The sequence below is a fragment of the Hemitrygon akajei genome, chromosome 11, assembly GCF_048418815.1.
Source record: "Hemitrygon akajei chromosome 11, sHemAka1.3, whole genome shotgun sequence".
NCBI classification, from domain to species: Eukaryota; Metazoa; Chordata; class Chondrichthyes; order Myliobatiformes; family Dasyatidae; genus Hemitrygon; species Hemitrygon akajei.
The window spans coordinates 84,700,903-84,723,125 of NC_133134.1; the positions used below are offsets into that span (position 1 = coordinate 84,700,903).

General features: G+C 48.5%; 1 protein-coding gene across 1 annotated transcript in view; it reads right to left on the bottom strand.

Annotated features, from left to right (window-relative positions):
• Positions 1 to 22,223, bottom strand: part of LOC140735792 (tripartite motif-containing protein 46-like) — a 96,947-nt gene that overhangs the window by 59,816 nt on the left and 14,908 nt on the right. The window contains 2 exon segments of the mRNA XM_073061272.1: positions 1,448 to 1,791; positions 20,202 to 20,457. Coding sequence (XP_072917373.1) covers positions 1,448 to 1,791; positions 20,202 to 20,457 — 600 coding nt within the window.

Genomic DNA, 22,223 nt, shown 5'->3' on the forward strand with positions numbered 1-22,223 from the left:
CATGGTTTCCTCAAGGGATAATCTTATTTGACAAATCTTTGCAGAAATAACAAGGATTGACAAAGGAGAATTGGTGGATGCTGTGTGCTTGGATTTGCCACACAGGAGGCTGCCTAACAAGTTAAGAGCCAATGGTATTACAGGAAAGATACCGGCATGGATAGAGCATAGAGGAGGCAAAGAGTGGGAATAAATGGAGCCTTTTCCGGTTGGCTGCTGGTGACGAGTGGTGTTAGGACCGCATCTTTTTATATGTCAATGATTTTGATGATGGAGTTGATGGCTTTGTAACAAAGTTTGTAAACAATATGAAGATAGGTAGAGGGCAGGTGGTTTTGAGGAAGTACAGAGGCTAAAGGCGGACAGATAGGTTAGGAGAATAGGCAAAGAAGTGGCAGATGGAATACAGTGTCGGCAAGTCTATGCTTATGCAGTTTGGTAGAAGAAATTTTAAAAAGTAAACTGTTTTCTAAATGGAGAGAAAAATCAAAAGCCCAGGGTGCAGGATTCCCTAAAGGTTAATTTTCAGGCTGAGTCAGTGATGAGGAAGGCGACTGCATTCGTTTGGAGAGGACCAGAATGTAAAATCAGAGATGCAATGCCGAGGCTTCAGAAGGCACTGGTGAGGACTCACTTGGAGTATTGTGATTGTGAGCAGTTTTGGGCCTCTTATTTAAGAAGGGATGTGCTGACATTAGGAAAGAACCATGAAAACAATTCCAGGATACAAAGTGTTATCATATGAAGAGCGTTTGATGGCTCAGGGTCTCCGTGCAGATTTCCCCAAGGGTAAAATTGCAGGTGGAGTCGGTAGTGAGGAAGGCAAATGCAACAATAGAAGAGCAAGGGTGAAATACTGAGGCTTTGTAAGTCATTGATTGGACCACATTTGGAGCATTGTGAGCAGTTTTAGGCCCCTTGTCTATAAGAGAGGGTCCAGAGGTTTATGAGAATGATCACGGGAATGAAAATGTTAATGTACGAGGAGCGTTCGATAGTTCTGGGTCTGTACTTGGAGTTTAGAGAAATGAAGGGGGGAAACTCATTGAAACCTGGTTCATATTGAAGGACCTAGATAGAACAGATGTGGAGAGGATGTTTCCTGTGGTGGGAGAGTCCACCATCAGAAAGCACAGCCTCAGAATAGCAGGACATCCCATTAGAACAGAGATGAGGAGGAATTTCTTTAGCCAGAGGGTGGAGAATCTGTGGAATCCATTGCTACAGACAGCCGTGGAGGCCGAGTCATGGGTGCATTTAAAGCGGAGGTTGATAGGTCAGGGCATCGAATGGAGACGTGAAGGAAAGTACATCGCATGTGATCAAATGGCAGAGTAGACTCGATGGGCTGAACGGCCTAACTCGGCCATTAGTGGTAAGTTCCCCAGCAGAGTGCTGTCAGTCTGGATTCCCCTCCCCCCCTCGGCCGAAGGGGAGCAGGACTCACCTTGGGTCTGAAGCTGAGGGTAGGCCCGATGGACTCGTGCTGGGCCTTGGGAGTGCCCCAGGGGTGATAGAGCTTGAAGCACTCCTTGCAGTAGTTGAGACGGCAGTCGGTGCAGCCCTTGGCGGCCTCCTGGGCGGGGGGCTTACACGCCTGGCAAGGCACGGCCGCTCCCAGATCAGCCGAGTGCTTGTAGCGCTCCACGATCCGCTCCAGCGTCAGGTTGCGGAAGAGATCGGAAAGCCCGCGCTCCCCCAGGTCCACGTCCCGCTGGCAGCTCGGGCAGGGCATGGTGATGGTCTGAGCGTGGGCAGCGCCACGTCGACGACCCGGGTACGTACCGTAACCTGCGGGAGAGGCAAGGTAGTTAACTGTGAGGGTGAGGGTGAGGGTGAGACACTCATTCTCATGGACCCACACATTCTCCTTAAAGTCAAGGTCAGGGGCATTGTCATGGATGCACAGGCTGTGGAGTAACAAGGGTTCCAGAGGTCCCACACCAGGAACAATTACTCCCTGACCAAGAGCAGACAACTTCACTCACCTCCACTCAAACTCCCTCCGCAGCCTGCCTCACTGAACCACTCGACACCTCACCTCCACTCCAACTCACTCCACAACGTGCACTCACTCAACCAGTGTGTGTGTGTGTGAGAGTGTGAGTGTGAGTGTGAGTGTGTGTGTGAGAGTGAGTGAGTGTGACTGTGTGTGTGAGAGTGAGTGAGTGTGTGTGTGTGTGCGTGTGTGTGAGTGTGTGTGTGTGTGCGTGTGTGTGAGTGTGTGTGTGAGAGTGTGAGTGTGTGTGTGTGTGTGAGAGTGTGAGAGTGTGTGTGTGAGTGAGTGTGTGTGTGTGAGTGTGTGTGTGTGTGAGAGTGTGTGTGTGAGAGTGTGTGTGAGAGAGTGTGTGTGAGAGTGTGTGTGAGAGTGTGTGTGAGAGTGTGTGTGAGAGTGTGTGTGAGAGTGTGTGTGAGAGTGTGTGTGAGAGTGTGAGTGTGAGAGTGTGAGTGTGAGAGTGTGAGTGTGAGAGTGTGAGTGTGAGAGTGTGAGTGTGAGTGTGAGAGTGTGAGTGTGAGAGTGTGAGTGTGTGAGTGTGAGTGTGTGTGTGTGAGAGTGTGTGAGAGTGTGTGAGAGTGTGTGAGAGTGTGTGAGAGTGTGTGAGTGTGTGAGAGTGTGTGAGAGTGTGTGAGTGTGAGAGTGTGAGAGTGTGAGTGTGAGAGTGTGAGTGTGAGAGTGTGAGTGTGAGAGTGTGAGTGTGTGAGAGTGTGTCTGTGAGTGTGTGTGTGAGTGTGAGTGTGTGAGAGTGTGAGTATGTGTGTGTGAGAGCGTGAGTATGTGTGTGTGTGTGTGAGAGTGTGAGTGTGCGCGCGCGTGTGTATATCAGTTCGATAAGATAGATAGATAGATAGATACTTTATTCATCCCCATGGGGAAATTCAACTTTTTTCCAATGTCCCATACACTTGTTGTAGCAAAACTAATTACATACAATACTTAACTCAGTAAAAAAAAATATGATATGCATCTAAATCACCATCTCAAAAAGCATTAATAATAGCTTTAAAAAGTTCTTAAGTCCTGGCGGTAGAATTGTAAAGCCTAATGGCATTGGGGAGTATTGACCTCTTCATCCTGTCTGAGGAGCATTGCATCGATAGTAACCTGTCGCTGAAACTGCTTCTCTGTCTCTGGATGGTGCTATGTAGAGGATGTTCAGAGTTATCCATAATTGACCGTAGCCTACTCAGCGCCCTTCGCTCAGCTACCGATGTTAAACTCTCCAGTACTTTGCCCACGACAGAGCCCGCCTTCCTTACCAGCTTATTAAGACGTGAGGCGTCCCTCTTCTTAATGCTTCCTCCCCAACACGCCACCACAAAGAAGAGGGCGCTCTCCACAACTGACCTATAGAACATCTTCAGCATCTCACTACAGACATTGAATGACGCCAACCTTCTTAGGAAGTACAGTCGACTCTGTGCCTTCCTGCACAAGGCATCTGTGTTGGCAGTCCAGTCTAGCTTCTCGTCTAACTGTACTCCCAGATACTTGTAGGTCTTAACCTGCTCCACACATTCTCCATTAATGATCACTGGCTCCATATGAGGCCTAGATCTCCTAAAGTCCACCACCATCTCCTTGGTCTTGGTGATATTGAGACGCAGGTAGTTTGAGTTAATACATTTACTTTGAGGATAAGCTGCACTGCGACACACACACTACTTGCCGCACCTTTTATTCAGTCGTGCCACATCAGCTTATAACAGCACAATACTCCATGGTTCACACTACTGACAGAAACAGCTTCAAATTAGCAGAGCCTTCAGCTTAACACAAATAGATACAGGGTCAAATACACATCTATACTCTCAGATACACACAAATCTCCCCACTGCAGGCGCACACAGACAATATGTGGCAAAAATTAGGACAATACTGATATATACATAAACATTTCAATAATTATGGTTCACAGGCATTGAGGACATTGGAAGTGAATGGGAAGGGGTGGGGTCCCATTGGGAGTGTGGACAGTGGGAGTGAATGGGAAGGGGTGGGGTCCATAGGGAGTGTGGATGGTGGGAGTGAATGGGAAGGGGTGGGGTTCATTGGGAGTGTGGTCGGTGGGAGTGAATGGGAAGGGGTGGGGTCCCATTGGGAGTGTGGACGGTGGGAGTGAATGGGAAGGGGTGGGTCCCATTGGGAGTGTGGACGGTGGGAGTGAATGGGAAGGGGTGGGGTCCCATTGGGAGTGTGGACGGTGGGTGTGAATGGGAAGGGGTGGGGTCCATTGGAAGTGTGGACAGTGGGAGTGAATGGGAAGGGGTGGGGTCCCTTGGGAGTGTGGATGGTGGGAGTGAATGGGAAGGTGTGGGGTCCCATTGGGAGTGTGGACGGTGGGAGTGAATGGGAAGGGGTGGGGTCCCATTGGGAGTGTGGACGGTGGGAGTGAATGGGAAGAGGTGGGGTCCCATTGGGAGTGTGGACGGTGGGTGTGAATGGGAAGGGGTGGGGTCCATTGGAAGTGTGGACAGTGGGAGTGAATGGGAAGGGGTGGGGTCCCTTGGGAGTGTGGATGGTGGGAGTGAATGGGAAGGGGTGGGGTCCATTAGGAGTGTGGACGGTGGGAATGAATGGGAAGGGGTGGGGTCCCATTGGGAGTGTGGACGGTGGGAGTGAATGGGAAGGGTTGAGATCCCATTGGGAGTGTGGACGGTGGGAGTGAATGGGAAGGAGTGGGGTCCCATTGGGACTGTGGATGGTGGGAGTGAATGGGAAGGGGTGGGGTCCATTGGGAGTGTGGACGGTGGGACTGAATGGGAAGGGGTGGGGTCCCATTGGGAGTGTGGATGGTGGGAGTGGATGGGAAGGGGTGGGGTCCCATTGGGAGTGTGGACGGTGGGAGTTGATGGGAAGGGGTGGGGTCCCATTGGGAGTGTGGACGGTGGGAGTGAAGGGGAAGGGGTGGGGTCCCATTGGGAGTGTGGACGGTGGGAGTGAATGGGAAGGGGTGGGGTCCATTGGGAGTGTGGACGGTGGGAGTGAATGGGAAGGGGTGGGTCCCATTGGAAGTGTGGACGGTGGGAGTGAATGGGAAGGGGTGGGTCCCATTGGAAGTGTGGACGGTGGGAGTGAATGGGAAGGGGTGGGTCCCATTGGGAGTGTGGACGGTGGGAGTGAATGGGCAGGGGTGGGGTCCATTGGGAGTGTAGACGGTGGGAGTGAATGGGAAGGGGTGGGGTCCATTGGGAGTGTGGACGGTGGGAGTGAATGGGAAGGGGTGGGGTCCATTGGGAGTGTGGACGGTGGGAGTGAATGGGAAGGGGTGGGGTCCATTGGGAGTGTGGACGGTGGGAGTGAATGGGAAGGGGTGGGTCCCATTGGGAGTGTGGACGGTGGGAGTGAATGGGAAGGGGTGGGGTCCATTGGGAGTGTGGACGGTGGGAGTGAATGGGAAGGGGTAGGGGCTCGTTGGGATTCTGGACAGTGGGAGTGAATGTGAACATGTGTGGTCCTATTGGGAGTGTAGTCGGTGGGAGTGAACGGGAAAGGGTGGGTTCCCACTGGGAGTGAATGGGAACGTGTGGAGTCCGGTAGGATTCCGGACTGTCAGAGTGAATGGGAAGAGGTGAGGTCCCATTGGGAGTATGGACTGGGAGTGAATGGGAACATGTGGGGTTCCTTTGGGAGTGAGGACAGTCAGAGTGAATGGGAAGGGGTGTGGTCCCATTGGGAGTGAGCAGGAAGGGGTGGGCTCTGTTGGGAGTGCAGATGGTGGGAATGAATGGGAAAGTGTAGGGGCTGTTGACAGTGCAAACAGTCAGCGCGAACATGAATGAGAGAGGTCCAGCAAGCAGTAATTCAGGCAGTGTGAGAGGGAGGATAGGCAGGTGATAGAGAAGGGACATGCTCAGACCGATGGTTTGAGATTGTCTATTTTAATGTGAGGAGTATTATGAATAAAGTGGATGAGCTTAGAGCATGGATCAGCACTTGGAGCTGTGATGTTGTGGCCATTACAGAGACTTGGATGGTGCAGGGGCAGGAATGGCTACTTCAAGTACCAGGCTTGAGATGATTCAGAAAGGACGGGGAGGGAGGCAAAAGAGGTGGGGGTGTGGCACTGCTGATCAGAGATAGTGTCACGGCTGCAGAAAAGGAGGAAGTCATGGAGGGGTTGTCTACAGAGTCTCTGTGGGTGGAAGTTAGAAATAGGAAGGGGTCAATAACTCTACTGGGTGTTTCTTATAAACCACACAATAGTAACAAGGACATCAAGGAGCAGAAAGGGAGACAGACTCTGGAAAGGTGCAGTAATAACAGGGTTGTCGTGGTGGGAGATTTTAATTTCCAAAATATTGATCGGCATCTCCCTAGAGTTAGGGGCTTAGATGGGGTGGAGTTTGTTAGGTGTGTTCAGGAAGGTTTCTTGACACAATATGTAGATAAGCCTACAAGAGGAGAGGCTGTACTTGATCTGGTTTTGGGAAATGAACTTGGTCAGGTGTCAGGTCTCTCAGTGGGAGAGCATTTTGGAGATAGTGATTACAATTCTATCTCCTTTACCATAGCATTGGAGAGGGATAGGAACAGACAAGTTAGAGAAACGCTTAACTGGAGTAAGGGGAAATATGAGGCTAACAGGCAGAACTTGGAAGCATAAATTGGAAACAGATGTTCTCAGGGAAACGTATGGAAGAAATGTGGCAAATGTTCAGGGATATCTGTGTGGGTTCTGAATACGTATGTTCCAATGAGACATGGAAAGGATGGCACGGTACAAGATCCATGGTGTACAAAGGCTGTTGTAAATCTAGTCAAGAAGTAAAGAAAAGCCAAGCTTATGAAAGTTTTAAAACACTAGGTAATGATGGGAATCTAGAAGATTCTTAGGCTAGCAGGAAGGAGCTTAAGAATGAAATTAGGAGAGCCAGAAGGGGCCATGAGAAGGCCTTGGTGGACAGGATTAAGGAAAACCCCAAGGCATTCTACAAGTATGTGAAGAGCAAGAGGATAAGATATGAAAGAATAGGACCAATCAAGTGTGACAGTGGAAAGGTGTGTATGGAACCAGAGGACATAGCAGAGGTACTTAATGAATACTTCGCTACAGTATTCACTAAGGAAAAGGATCTTGGTGATTGTAGGGATGACTTGCAGCAGACTGAAAATCTTGAGCATGTAGATATTAAGGAAGAGGATGAGCTGAAGCTTTTGGAAAGCATTGAGTTGGGTAAGTCACTGGGATAGGATGAGATGTACCCCAGGGTACTGTGGGAGGCAGGAGAGGAGATTGCTGAGCCTCTGGCGATGATCTTTGCATCATCAATGAGGACGGGAGAGGTTCCGGAGGATTGGAGGGTTGCAGATGTTGTTCCCTTTTTCAAGAAAGGGAGTAGGGATAGCCCAGGAAATTATAGACCAATGAGTTTTACTTCAGTGGTTGGTAAGTTGATGGAGAAGGTCCCGAGAGTCAAGATTTATGAACATTTTGAGAGGTATAATATGATTCAGAATAGTCAGCATGGTTTTGTCAAAGGCCGGTCATGCTTTACAAGCCTGATTGAATTTTTTGAGGATGTGACTAAACACATTGATGAAGGAAGAACAGTAGATGTAGTGTATATGGATTTCAGCGAGGCATTTGATAAGGTACCCCATGCAAGGCTTATTGAGAAAGTAAGGAGGTATGGGATCCAAAGGGACATTGCTTTGTGGATCCAGAACTGGCTTGCCCACAGAAGGTAAAGAGTGGTTGTAGACGGGTCATATTCTGCATGGAGGTCGGTAACCAGTGGTGTGCCTCAGGGATCTGTTCTGGGACCCCTTCTCTTTGTGATTTTTTATAAACGACCTGGATGAGGAAGTGGAGGGATGGGTTAGTAAGTTTGCTGATGACACAAAGGTTGGAGGTGTTGTGGATAGTGTGGAGGGCTTTCAGAGGTTACAGCGGGACATTGATAGGATGCAAAACTGGGCTGAAAAGTGGCAGATGGAGTTCAACCCAGATAAGTTGAGGTGGTTCATTTTGGTTGGTCAAATATGATAACAGAATATAGTATAAATGGTAAGACTCTTGGCAGTGTGGAGGATCAGAGGGATCTTGGGGTCCGAGTTCATAGGATACTCAAAGCAGCTGCGCAGGTTGACTCTGTGGTTAAGAAGGCATATGGTGTATTGGCCTTCATCAACCGTGGGATTGAGTTTAAGAGCCGAGAGGTAATGTTGCAGCTATATAGGGCCCTGGTCAGACCCCACTTGGAGTACTGTGCTCAGTTCTGGTTGCCTCACTACAGGAAGGATGTGGAAACCATAGAAAGGGTGCAGAGGAGATTTACAAGGATGTTGCCTGGATTGGCGAGCATGCCTTATGACAATAGGTTGAGTGAACTCGGCCATTTCTCCTTGGAGCGACGGAGGATGAGAGATGACCTGACAGAGGTGTTTAAGATGATGAGAGGCATTGATCGTGCGGATAGTCAGAGGTTTTTCCCCAGGGCTGAAATGGCTAGCATGAGAGGGCATAGCTTGGAGGTGCTTGGAAGTAGGTACAGAGAAGACGTCAGAGATAAGTTTTTTTTAATGCAGACAATGGTGAGTGTGTGGAATGGGCTGCCAGCAGTGGTGGAGGCAGATACGATGGGGTGTTTTAAGAGACTCCTGGAAGGCTACATGGAGCTTAGAAGAAGAGGCCTATGGGTAAGCCTGGGTAGTTCTAAGGTAGGGACATGTTCTGCACAGCTTTGCGGGCCGAAGGGCCTGTACTGTGCTACAATACAGTTTTCTATGTTTCTATATCAGATGAATCAGTTCTAATCTTAAACGTATTCCTAAATGTTTGAAAGAACAGCACAGGAACAGTATATTTGGCCCACCATGCTGCCCAACTAATTAAAGTAGTGATTAAGTGTCTAATTAAATTAATTATATCTGCCTACACAACTCCCATATCCCTGCATGGGCCTGTCTACGAGCTTCTTAAACACCTCCATCATATCTGCCTCCACCACCACCCCCGGCAGCACATTCCAGGCACCCAGCCCGCTGCACAAATAAAAACCGGCCCTTCACATCTTTTTTAAACCTGTCCTGTCATAATGGATCCCCACCCTGGGGGCCACAGACCCCCCTTTGTGTGTTGGGAACCCCTGCTCTGTCCTATTAAATATTTTAATTCCAGGATAAAAGATTACAGGTAACAACTGTCTATCCTCTGATAATTTTATAAATCTCTATCTGCCGCTCCAGAGAAAACAACGCAAGTTTTCCGACCTCTCCTTATAGTTCGTGCTCTCTAATGCAGGCAGTGTCCTGGTGAACCTCTCCTTCACCCCCTCCGAAGCCTCCGCATTCTTCCTGTAATGGGGCGGCCAGACTAAATGCAGTACACCAGATGCCACCTTAAAGCTCTTAATAGTCTGGGACCAGAATACTTTGTCGCATTGTTTTCACTGTGTAATGCTGCTCAAACTTATAGATAGGTCTTCTGCTGCTGGATGTAAATGATCTCCCTCAGAAGATCAGGTCAGCTTTTCTGAACTACGCTCCTGAACTGTGGAAAACAACACCTGAAAGTATTAGGGATGGAGGCTCAGGTGACACTTTCAAATGCCTATGTATTTAACCTTGTTTTCAATTAACATAATTTTGTCTTTTAATTCCATGCTTATTTTTACATGCTTGCACTTTTATTGCATTTAAAGCACTTTGAACTACATCGTCTGTAAGTGCTCTGTACAGTTGTTATTATTATATAAAGTTTCAGTTAGCTGCGACTCAGCCTCCTGACTTGAACACAAAACCTCGATTCATGAGGTAAAGCATGGCAGACGCCTTCTTTAACCAACTGACACTTCCATGTCACGCAGTAACTGAAAAGCCACCATGCACACAGCCTTCGCTGCTGCACAGCTCAAATTTTCTTTTATATAATGTTAATATAACTTTGAAATACGCTGTAGTTATGTGTTAATGAATATTATCCAAAAATTTTCTAAATAACGTACATGATCTTTACTTTGAAACGGGTTGACATCGTCAGTGTTTCAAATTGCAACACTTACGAATTGTAACAGTAAACACAGAATGGAAGTTACTAAACCGCTGGCCCGTTGAATACAACGGGAAAGATTTTCTTTGTTGTTCAGTATTTCATTATACCCTTCGATCAATAAATAAAATCAAAAGCATGTGATTATTCAATTTTCATTCTGAATATTCATAGTATGCATATTACATAAAACATTCAAAGTTTGCACAGTTTTCAGGCAGTGTAATAATTTCCTGCACGGGGCAATGGTTGGTCCACGCAGCTGTGTTAAAAATAATTGGAGAGAATGTTGACTTGGACCCCAAGACACCTCTTAACAAGACTACTATTCATCATCATTATGTTGTATGACATGGGAGATCATGGTCTTGACCATGATTATTCTTGGCAAATTTTTCTACAGAAGTGGTTTGCCATTGCCTGTCTGTACAAGACAGGTGACCCCGGCCATTATCAATACTCTTCAGAGATCTGGTTACATGACCAGGACTTGTGGTGATCACCAGCTGCTCATATGACCATCCACCACCCACTCCCAAGGAGGACCTGCAGACTAGCAGAGGTCAGGAGCACCTTTGGTAGAGACGCATCTCCACCCTGCCACCCAGAGCACTCCTAAAGGGTCTTTAAATGAACACTGCTGAGCCCTTTGCTCTGTCTGCAACAAGCACAATTTCCCAGCGGCCAACCATTTTAATTTCAATTCCCACTCTGCTGGGGTGGAGATACGTGTCTACCAAAGGAGGTGTAAGGTGCTCCTGAACTCGGTCCATAGCCTCTACTGCCAGCAGGAGGCTCCTCTTTAGTTGGAACAACATCTCGTATTCCATCTGGATAGCCTTCGACCTGACAGCATGAACATCCCCAGTTTCCAGTCATTTCTACCCTCTTTCCCTTCTTTCTTTTTCTATATTCCCATTCCAGCTCCCCTCTTATCCCTTCTCTTCTCCTCACCTGCCTCTGGTGCCCCACCTCATTTCCTTTCTCCCAATCTCCTCTTCTAGCCGATTCCTTCTTCTTCACCACTTTAACTTTTCCACCTATCACCTCCCAGCTTCACTCTTCAACTCCCTCCCCTATCCGCCCACCTTCCCCCTCACTTGGTCTCACCTATCCCCTGCCAGCATGTACTCTTACCCACCCCCACCCCCCCACTGATTCTGGCTTATCCCCTTTTCTTTCCAGCCCTGGTGAAGGGCTGTTTATTCCTCCAGCATGTTGTGTGTGTCATTCTGGATTTCCAGAATACAGCCTTGTGCTTACGACATGATTGAGGGCCCTGCCATTAATTGTGCACCATTTCCAAAATGGCAAATTCTCGCGTTTACCAGAGTCAGATTCCACCTGACATTACTCTGGCCACATCTGCAACTGGTCTATATCCCACTGGATCCTCGGGTAACCTTTACCATCTACACAATCCACTACAGCACCAGCCACTGTCAGTAGTGCGAGCACTCGTCCAGCACGATGTTCTCCTCAGTTGTCGTGTATCAGCGGGGCCTCAGCTGACTGGAGAGGACTACACAGGATCCGTATAAATGGAAACACCTGTGTGTGTTTATCATGAGGAGACAACCACCACATGGCGCGTGAGCGCGAACAGTTTAAAAAGAAGGCAGCCATATCCAGCGGGCAGCAGAGTGAGAGGCAGCAGAGTGAAAGGGCTTTGGCTCCATGGGCTTCGGCGGTAACGGGACGAGGTCAGGCAGTTGTTGATTGCTAAAGGATGTAGTATGTGTGTGAGGCTGGTTTTCTGTGGTTGGTGTCAGATGTGGGAGGTCCTGGAGTCTCTCGGTGTCCCAGACAGCCACATCTGCACCCAGTACATCAAGATGCAGCTCCTATGGGGCCGTGTTAGGGAACTGGAGCTGCAGCTCGATGACCTTCGTCTGGTCAGGGAAAGTGAGGAGGTGATAGAGAGGAGTTACAGACAGGTGGTCACTCCGGGGCCACGGGGGACAGAGAAATGGGTCACAGTCAGGAGAGGGAAGGGGAAGAGTCAGGTACTAGAGAGCACCCCTGTGGCTGTACCCCTTGACAATAAGTACTCCTGTTTGAGTACTGTTGGGGGGGACAGCCTACCTGGAGGAAGCGACAGTGGCCGTGCCTCTGACACAGAGTCCGGCCCTGTGGCTCAGAAGGGTAGGGAAAGGAAGAGGAAAGCAGTAGAGATAGGGGACTCTGTAGTCAGGGGGTCAGACAGGTGATTCTGTGGATGCAGGAAAGAAACTTGGATGGTAGTTTGCCTCCCAGGTGCCAGGGTCCAAGATGTTTCTGATCGTGTCCAAGATATCCTGCAGTGGGAGGGAGAACAGCCAGAGGTTGTGGTACATATTGGTACAAATGACATAGGTGGGAAAAGGGAAGAGGTCCTGAAAGAAGACTACAGGGAGTTAGGAAGGAAGTTGAGAATCGGATCTCAAAGGTAGTAATCTCAGGATTACTGCCTGTGCCACACGACAGTGAGAATAGGAATAGAATGAGGTGGAGGATAAATGCGTGGCTGAGGGAATGGAGCAGGGGGCAGGGATTCAGATTTCTGGATCATTGGGACCTCTTTTGGGGTGGGTGTGACCTGTACAAAAAGGATGGGTTACATTTGAATCCCTCGGGACACCGAGGAGCAGATAAGTAGGCAGATTTTAGAATGGTGCACAAAATACAGGGTAGCAGTTATGGGTGATTTCAACTTCCCTCATATTGACTGGCACCTCCTGAGTGCAAGGGGGATAGATGGGGCTGAATTTGTCAGGTGTGTTCAAGAAAGATTCCTGACACAGTATGTGGACCGGCCAACGAGAGGTGAGGCTATACTGGATCTAGTTCTGGGTAACGAACCTGGTCAGGTGACAGACCTCTTGGTGGGGGAGCATTTTGGTGAGAATGACCACAACTCCCTTAGTTTCAGCCTAGCTATGGAAAGGGATAAAATCAGACGAAATGGTAAAGTGCTTAACTGGGGAAGGGCTAACTTTGAAGGGATGAGGCAGGAACTAGCGAGAGTAAATTGGAAACTGATGTTCAAAGGGGAAAGCACAGAAGTAATGTGGGAGAAGTTTAGGGACCACTTGAGCTGGGTTCAGGATAGGTTTGTCCCACTGAGGCAGGGAAAAAATGGTAGGAAAAGGGAACCGTGGCTAACGAAACATGTGAGGCAACTCGTCAAAAGGAAAAAGGAAGCATATGTTAGATATATGAAGCAGGAAGTAGGAGAGGCTCATGAGAAATATAGGGCAGCCAGGAAGGAACTAAAGAAAGGATTTAGGAGAGCTCGAAGGGGGCATGAGAAGGCCTTGGCATGTAGGATTAAGGAGAACCCCAAGGCGTTCTATGTGTATGTGAAGAACAGGAGGATGAGAACGAAGATGGGACCGCTAAAGGATAAAGAGGGCAACATGTGCCTGGAGGCGGAGAAGGTTGGGGAGGTCCTAAATGAATACTTTGCTTCAGTATTCACAAGTGAAAAGGATCTTGATCAGGATGAGGTCGAAGTAGAACGGCCTGTGTGCTGGACAATGTGGAGATTAAGGAAGAAGTGCTGGATCTACTTAAAAACATCAAGATTGGTAAATCCCCAGGGCTGGATATGATACACCCCAGGTTGTTGTGGGAATTGAGAGAAGAGATCGCAGGAGCTTTAGTCATGATCTTTGAATCCTCTTTGGCTACAGGGGAAGTGCCGGAGGACTGGAAAATGGCAAATGTAGTTCCCTTGTTTAAAAAAGGTATTAGGGAGAAACCTGGGAACTATAGACCGGTGAGTCTTGCGTCGGTGGTCTGCAAACTACTAGAAAGGATTCTTAAGGATAGGATCTACGCGCATTTGGAGAAGTACAGTCTACTCATGGATAGTCAACATGGTTTTGTGAAGGGAAGCCTAACTGAGTTTTTTGAAGAGGCAACAGAAGAAATTGATGAGGGTAGGGCAGCGGATGTGGTATACATGGACTTTAGCAAAGCATTTGACAAGGTTCCTCATGAAAGACTCATCTAGAAAGTCATGAGGCATGGGATAAGTGGAACCTTGGCTGTTTGGATAAAAAATTGGCTTAAAGGAAGAAAGCAGAGGGTAGTTGTGGAAGGAAAGTATTCTGCCTGGAGGTCAGTGACTAGTGGAGTGCCGCAGGGATCTGTCCTGGGACCCCTGCTATTTGTGATTTTTGTAAATGACCTGGATGTAGAGGCGGAAGGATGGGTGAGTAAGTTTGCGGATGACACGAAGATTGGAGGAGTTGTGGATGGAGCCGTAGGTTGTCGAAGGTTACAAGAGGATATAGATGGGCTGCAGAGTTGGGCAGAAAAATGGCAGATGGAGTTCAATCCGGTTAAGTGTGAGGTGATGCATTTTGGAAGGACAAACCAGAAGACTGAGTACAGGATTAATGGTCGGTTACTTAAGAGTGTGGATGAACAAAGGGACCTTGGGGTTCAAATCCATACATCCCTCAAGGTCACTGCACAGGTTGTTAGGTTAGTTTAGAAGGCCTATGGGATGCTAGGCTTCATTAACAGCGGGATTGAGTTCAAGAGTAGAGAGGTCATGTTGCAACTCTACAAATCTCTGGTGAGACCGCACTTAGAGTATTGTGTTCAATTCTGGTCACCTCATTATAGGAAGGATGTGGAAGCTATGGAGAGGGTGCAGAGGAGATTTACCAGGATGTTGCCTGGTTTGGAGAACAAGTCTTATGATGCAAGGTTAGCAGAGCTGGGACTTTTCTCTTTGGAGCGTAGAAGGATGAGAGAGGACTTGATAGAGGTCTACAAGATTATGAGAGGCATAGATACGGTGGATAGCCAGTACCTGTTTCCCAGGGCACCAATAGCAAACACCAGAAAATTAAAGGAAAATTAATAGTACAAAATTAAGGGAGGGAAGTTTAGAGGAGACATCAGGGTAAGTTTTTTTTTGTGTTTTTTTTAAAAAAAAATTTATACACAGAGGGTTGTGAGTGCCTGGAATGACTTGCCAGGGATGGTGGTGGAGGCTAAAACATTAGGGGTATTTAAGAGCCTCTTGGACAGGCACATGGATGAAAGAAAAATAGAGGGTTACGGGGTAGCGTGGTTTAGTATTTTTTTTAAAGGATTATATGGGTCGGCACAACATGGAGGGCTGAAGGGCCTGTACTGTGCTGTAATGTTCTATGGTCCTTGAGAGATCAGGGTCAGGGTCCAGTGGCATGGTGCTAGATGACTGGGGACCCTTCACTGCTGCAGCCTTCCTCCCCCTTACTGCCCTTGCGATGTGTCATCATCTTCCACCTCTGAGGTCTTGGCTGGATGTCTCTTCGGAATACCCCTATGACCGTCCCACCATGGGTGTCCCTACAAAGAGCTAAGCTCCAGATGGCATCGCCCTGGGACCTCAGGAACTCGAGCCTCTTCATCACAGCAAGGTGATGAAACTCGGAGAAGGGTATTAACGGCCTGACACACCAGCAGCCCACACCCCGCTGAGGAACTGTGGAGAAACACATCTTTCAGAAGGCGGTGAGGGGGAGAAACATCCCAGACACATTACTCCCACCTCACCTTGCCAGAGCCCCCCCTCACCCCACCCTTCCAACAAAATCACTCAAACCTGCAAATGGACCCGCGAGCCGTGAGTCGTGGGCACAGCTCAGCACATCACGGAAACCAGTCTCCCACACGTCCTGTTGCCCTGATAAAGCACCAGCGTCACCCACCCGGGACATCCTTTTCCCCTCTCCGATTGGGCAGGCGCAGGAGCCTGAAATCACACAGCTCCATACTGAAGGAGGACTTGTATCCGGCTGTTATTTGGAATTAGTATATGTACCAAGCGATGGTGAAGAGCTCGTCTTGCACACTCTTCATACCGATCAGATAATCACACAGTGCATCGAGGCAGAACAAGGTAAAACAACAACATAATGCAGAATAAAGTGTCACAGCTGCGGAGAAACCGCAGTGCCGGTAGACAAAGTACAAGACCGTAATGAGGTAATCATTAGGCCAAGAATCCATCTTATCATGTGGACGAGACCTTTCAATAATCTGATAACAGCCGGATAGAAGTTGTCTTTGAGACTGCTAGTATGTGCCTTCAGGCTTTTGAAACTGGCCAGAAACGAGCCAGGGTACGCCACGAGTCACAGGCCTCCAGAAACAATCGTCCACCATCACCCGCACAAGAAAGATTCGACAGATGCAGGAAATCCAGAACAATGCACACAAGACGCTGGAAGATCTATGGAAGGTGAATAAATAGTTCATGTTTCTGGCTGAGACTGACTATTCATACCTCTCCATAGATGCTGCCTGACCTGATGAATTCCTCCAACATTTTGTGTGTGTTCCACGATAAAACATAAGAGCACAAGTAGGCCGTTCAGCCCATCAGTTCTGTTCCACCCTTCGATGATGGTGGATTTATTTTCCCTCAATCCCATTCTCCTGCTTTGCTCAGTAACATTTGACGTCTTTACTAATCAAGAACCCAGCAGCCTCTACTCTAAATACATCCAATGATTTGGTTTCCACGGCTGTCTGTAGCTATAAATTCTACAGATTCACCATCTGGCTGAAGACATTCCTCCTCATCTGTGTTCTAAAGGGATATCCAGAGGCCGCGCCCTCTGGTCCTAGAATCTACCATTACTGGCAGCATCCTCTCTGCATTCACTGTCTCCAAATCTAGTCTGTCTAATAAAGCCTCAGCATTATATCCTTCCTTTTATATTCTGGCCCTCTCGAAATGAATGCCAACATTGCTTTGCCTTCCTTACCACTGATGTCAGCTGACAATTTTTGAGAAATATCAATAGGCAAGGTAAGCCAGCAAATGGGAGTGTAATATTGGAAAATAACTTGGAAAGGAAAGAGCCAGAAAGAACAATATTCTATGGAACTCATTCTGGAAAAGTGTGACGTGATTCACGTTGGAAGATTGAACTTGCGGAGTACAGTGTTAATGACCAGATTCTTCGCAGTGTGCAGAGTAGCGTTAGAGATTGTGGAGGCATTAGTAACGACCTTTCATGGTGCCAGAGGACTGCAAATGTTCTTCCACTCTTTAAGAAAGGAGGAAGGCAGCAGAAAGGAAATTACAGACCAGTTAGATTGACCTCATTGGTTGGAAAGGTGTTGGAGTCAATTAAAGATGAGGTTATGGAGAACTTGGTGACAAGAGTACAAGATGGGACAAAGTTCGCATGGTTTCCTTCAGGGAAAATCTTGCCTGACAAACATGTCGGAATTCTTTGAGGATATTACACATAGGAGAGATAAAGAGGATGAAGTGCATGCTGTATATTTGGACTTTCAGAAGGCCTTTGACAAGGTGCCACACACGAGGCTGCTTATGAAGTTAAGAGCCCATGGTATTACAGGAAAGTTACTAGCATAGTTAGAGCTTTGGCTGATTGGTAGGAGGCAGTGAGTGGGAATAAAAGGATCCTTTTCTGGTTGGTTGCCAGTAACTAGTGGTATTCTGCAGGGGTCGGTGTTGGAACCACTTCTTTTTATGTTATATATCAATGATTTAGATGATGGAAGACTGGTGAAGGGGCAGGTAGGGTTGAGGAAACAAGTAGACTGCAGAAGGACTTAGACAGATTAGGAGAATGGGCAACAAATGAAATAGTGTTGGAAAATACGTGGTCAGCACTTCGGTAATAGAAATAAATGTGCAGACTATTTTCTAAACAGGGACAAAATCCAAAAATCGGAAATGCAAGGGGACTTGGGAGTCCTTGTGCAGAACACCCTAAAGGTGAACTTGCAGGCAGAGTTCGTAAAGAGGAGGCAAATGCAATGTTAGCATTCATTACAAGAGGTCTAGAATAAAAGAGCAGGGATGTGATGCTGAGGCTTTATAAGACAATGGTGAGGCCTCACCTTGAGTATTGTGAATAGTTTTGGGCTCCTCATCTTAGAACAGATGAGCTGGCATGGGAGAGGGTCCAGAGGAGGTTCACAAGGATGATTCTGGGAATGAAAGCGTTATCATATGAGGAACGTTTGATGGCTCTGGGTCTGTACTCACTGGAATTTAGAAGGATGAGGGAGAATCTCATTGAAGTCTTTTGTTGAAAGGCCTAGACAGAGTAGATGTGGAAAGGATGTTTCCCATGGTGGGGGAATCTAGGACAAGAGAATAGAAGGGCATCCATTTAAAATGAAGAAATTTCTTTAGCTATTGGGTGGTGGATTTGTGGAATTTGTTGCTGTGGTCATTGCGTGTATTTAAGACAGAGCTTGATAGGTTCTTGATTGGACATGGTATCAAAGGTTTTGGGGAGAAGGCGTGGTTGAGCAGGGGGACAAAAGGATCAGCCATGACTGAATGATGGAGCAGACTTGATGGGCCAAATGGCCTGATTCTGCACCTATGCCTTATGGCCTTAATGGCCAGATTGTTAGTGGAGCAGTGAACAGGGAGATCTTGAGGCCCCACATCCATAGACCCCTCAAAGTTGCCATGCATTTTGATAGAGGCATAAACTGGTTAGGAAAGTTGGCGTTTGTTAGTCGGGGGATTGTGTTGAAGAGTTGTGAGGTAATGTGGCAGCTCTATAAAACCCTGGTTAGACCACACTTGGAATGTTGCGTTCAGCTCTAATCACTTCATTATAGGAAGGGGTTGGAAGCTTTGGAGAGGGTGCAGAGGAGATTTACCAGGATGCTGCCTGGATTAGAGAGGGTACATAGAAGATTTACCAGGATGTTGCCTGGATTAGAGAGGGTACAGAGGAGATTTACCAGGATGCTGCCTGGATTAGAGAGGGTACAGAGGAGATTTACCAGGATGCTGCCTGGATTAGACAGTGTGGCTTGTCAGGAAAGGTCAAGTGAGCCAGGGCTTTTCTCTCTGGAGCGACGAAAGATGAAAGGAGATGAGGTGTATAAATGACGAGAGGCACAGACAGCACCCTTACCCCAGGGTGGCAGTGGCCAACTGTTTCACAGGACAACCATTGAAGGTGAGTGGAAAGAAGTTTAGGGGAGATGTCAGAGGTACAGTAGATTATTTACACAGAGAGTGGTGTGAGCCTGGAATGCACTGCCACAAGCATTGGTAAAGCTGACAGAGGGACGTCTAAAAGATTCTTACAAAGACGCATGGATCTAAGAAAAATGGAGGGTTACGTAGGAAGGAAGGGGTAGATTGATCGTGAACAGTAGGCATGACATCGTAGGCAGAAGGGCCGGTACTGTGCCTGAAGAAATCCACCATTGCATCTGAAAGCGGGGAAGACGTTGCACTCACAGGCACGCCTGGAGGAAATCTGTTCGCGTGAGTCGCGCGACGGGCGAGCGACCTCCGCTGTGCCGCAGAGAACAAGCGGCAGCTCTGAGAGGAGAGACTGAACAACGAAAAGTCCCAACCGCTGACCACAGCCGCCACTTACTCACGTCCACTCTGCACCAGATCGGCCTCTACAGCCACCAATGGACTCGACTCGAGTGAGGGCACTACTCACTACACTGTTCCACGTTCTGTCATATTAATCAGACCATAGAAACAACCTTCCACTGTTACCAAAGGCCTTCTAAACCTCCCCTGTGGCCTTTCCAATGTCATTGCCACTAACTGGATTCAGAACACACGGACATTTACTCTTCAAACATTCTTCATTTTACTTGCGCACAGCGTGGCCCCCGTCACCACACTGTTCTGAAGTTTGAACAGAGAAATGCCATTTTGATACTGAATTGTCCAGCAGTTTCATTACGTAGGTCATTTGGTAAACTGTGCATGTTTCAACTCCTTCCTTGCAAGATCAGTCACAATTCACAACTCGGGTGTTACGAATCGATAGAAGTTACACGCTGACGTCCCGTGACACTTTGAAGTTAGCAAAGCAATCGTCCCTCAGTTGCTGGGTGTGCTTCGCATCCTTCCATCGCTCCCATCTTGTCCGTCTCCGGCACCACCTACTGTGTAAGGGAAGCCATGGTCTCAGAGACCTTTCCAGCAGAGGTCTCACTTTAGAGGCCCTGTTCATTTAGCTGGATTACACACCACTGCAGTCATCCTTGCCTATCTCAAGGTGCCACTTCAAAGATCTGGGTTGGCTATTACTGCCCCAGGCTGCCCTTGCCTGGACGTTGCCTTACTGCAATTTCCACACCGGTTTAGCGGCATCTTTACCACAGTAGGGACAGCCAAACCTGAACAACATCCACGTCTCACACTGCCACTCAGTAATCCGCTCAGGGACTGTGGGGTGGTCTCACCTGCCCGGACGAGTCTGTCCAACCTGTCGGTCTTGGCCCCAGCTCGGCGGCCGAGGCGGGGGCTGCGCATCACGGGGGTGGACGCAGGCGAGGAGGGCTCGGAGGTGGGCTCCGCACACAGGATGCCCTGCTGCACCAGCAGCTCGGTGGCACACATCAGGCAGACGTTGTGCGCGCAGGGCAGGATGACGGGCTGCTTAAACATCTCCTTGCACACCGGGCACAGAAGCTCGCGCTCCATGTTCTTCATGGCCGCCTGAAGACAGGAAGGAGAGTCAGAGGGAGTGCATCCTCCATGTGGCCCCGTGTCCCCCTCCAGCCCACTGCACCGTCCCCATCTCCATGATCCCCTTTACCTCACCTCAACGATCAGACCTACCCTGACTGTGATCACCCCCACCATGGAATCACACCCTGTCTGTTCACTTCTCCCCATCTCTGTGACCTGTGTCCCCCCCCCAAACTCCTGAACTTGCAGCCCTCCCCATCTCCACAACCCTCTCCACCACTCTCACTCCATCTCCGTGAAGTCCTTCCTGCCCCTCCCTGCTTCAGTGACTCCCCCACCCCTGCGATCCCCCGCACCCCATCCTGGCCTCTGCTACCCCCTCACCTTTGTGACCCCCTCCAACCTGCCTCCCTGTCTCAGACCCCTACACTTTTCCCATCTCCGCAACCCCAGAAATCGCTTCAGATACCTCCATCTCACAACCGCCCTGCTAACGGTAACGCTCGGTGTATAATACATGCAATTGGACGTGTCTGACCAACCACATCCATGCCAGAAACAAGCTTTAGTCTGATCTTTGTGTAACGGGAACAGTACATTGGATAGATTATAAATTTACAAGTTGTATAACATGCATTAAAGTACTGCCGCAAGATAGCAACAAACGGTAACTCCAAAGATTGGTTTATTATTCTCAGACGTACAATGGAGAAACTTCTGTCTTACACGCCATCCGGACAGATCGTTTGACAAGTGCACTGAGGTAGGGAAACAGAGTGCCACAGTTACAGAGAGAGTGCAGAGCAGTGCAGGCAAAGTGCGAGGGCCACAAGCAGCCAGACTGGGAGATCGAGAATTCAGTGCTCAGCCTAGCGGACATTCACCCAAGCGTGTGATGACGGCAGCTGTCTCTGAGCCTGGTGGTACGTGATTGCAGACTGTTGTACCTTCTGCCCGATGGAAGGGGGAGAAGACAGAATGTCCGGGGTGACGCAGGCTGCTTTCCTGAAGCAGCGAGGGGTGGGTGTGGGGGAATAGAGCAGACACTTGTGGGTGGCTGGAGATGCGGTGGTCAATGGAAATAAGTTACTGACGCCGAGACCATCCCCGTCAACCCCAGATGCAGAAAATGTACACAGAGATTGGAAATATGGCGCTGACTTACAAAACTATTGAGATCCAACATCTGACCCGTCATTGCTGCAGCCTGTAATTTCCCTTTAAGGAAGGGACTTGACCTGTCTAAACACAGTAGCCACCTAGCGATGGACACCCTGACGAGCCCAAAAGATCCTCAGTGCTGTTTATTCACGTCTTTATTTGCACAATGTGCCTGCTTTTGCGTCAGCCATTCTGCAGTTTTATTCTATCGTAATTCTTTATTCTCCTGTGAATGCCTGGACGACAGGAGTGTGAGGGTGGGACACGGGACGTGAGGGGAGGGCACGGTAACATGCACATACTCTGGTCATGACTCTTTGATACTGGCTGATGGATGAATATTTATCCTAAAGAATGTCTCATTAATGCCAGTACTTTGCAATGGCAGTCCTGGATTGCAGGCACGCCTGGCGGTGGGGACACAGTCCCACTTGGAAATCTCCTGGTGGACACAATACCACACGTGATGTAGCCATGGCTCACTGTACAGCCCTCCTGTTAAATCCCCTCATGATCTTCACAGCTCCGAGAAGCAAGCATCCTCTCCCCCACCAACCACCGCATCCTCATTCCTGGAATCATTCCAGTAAATCAAAATTAAGATCCACATATAAACAGAGAAAAGCTGATTC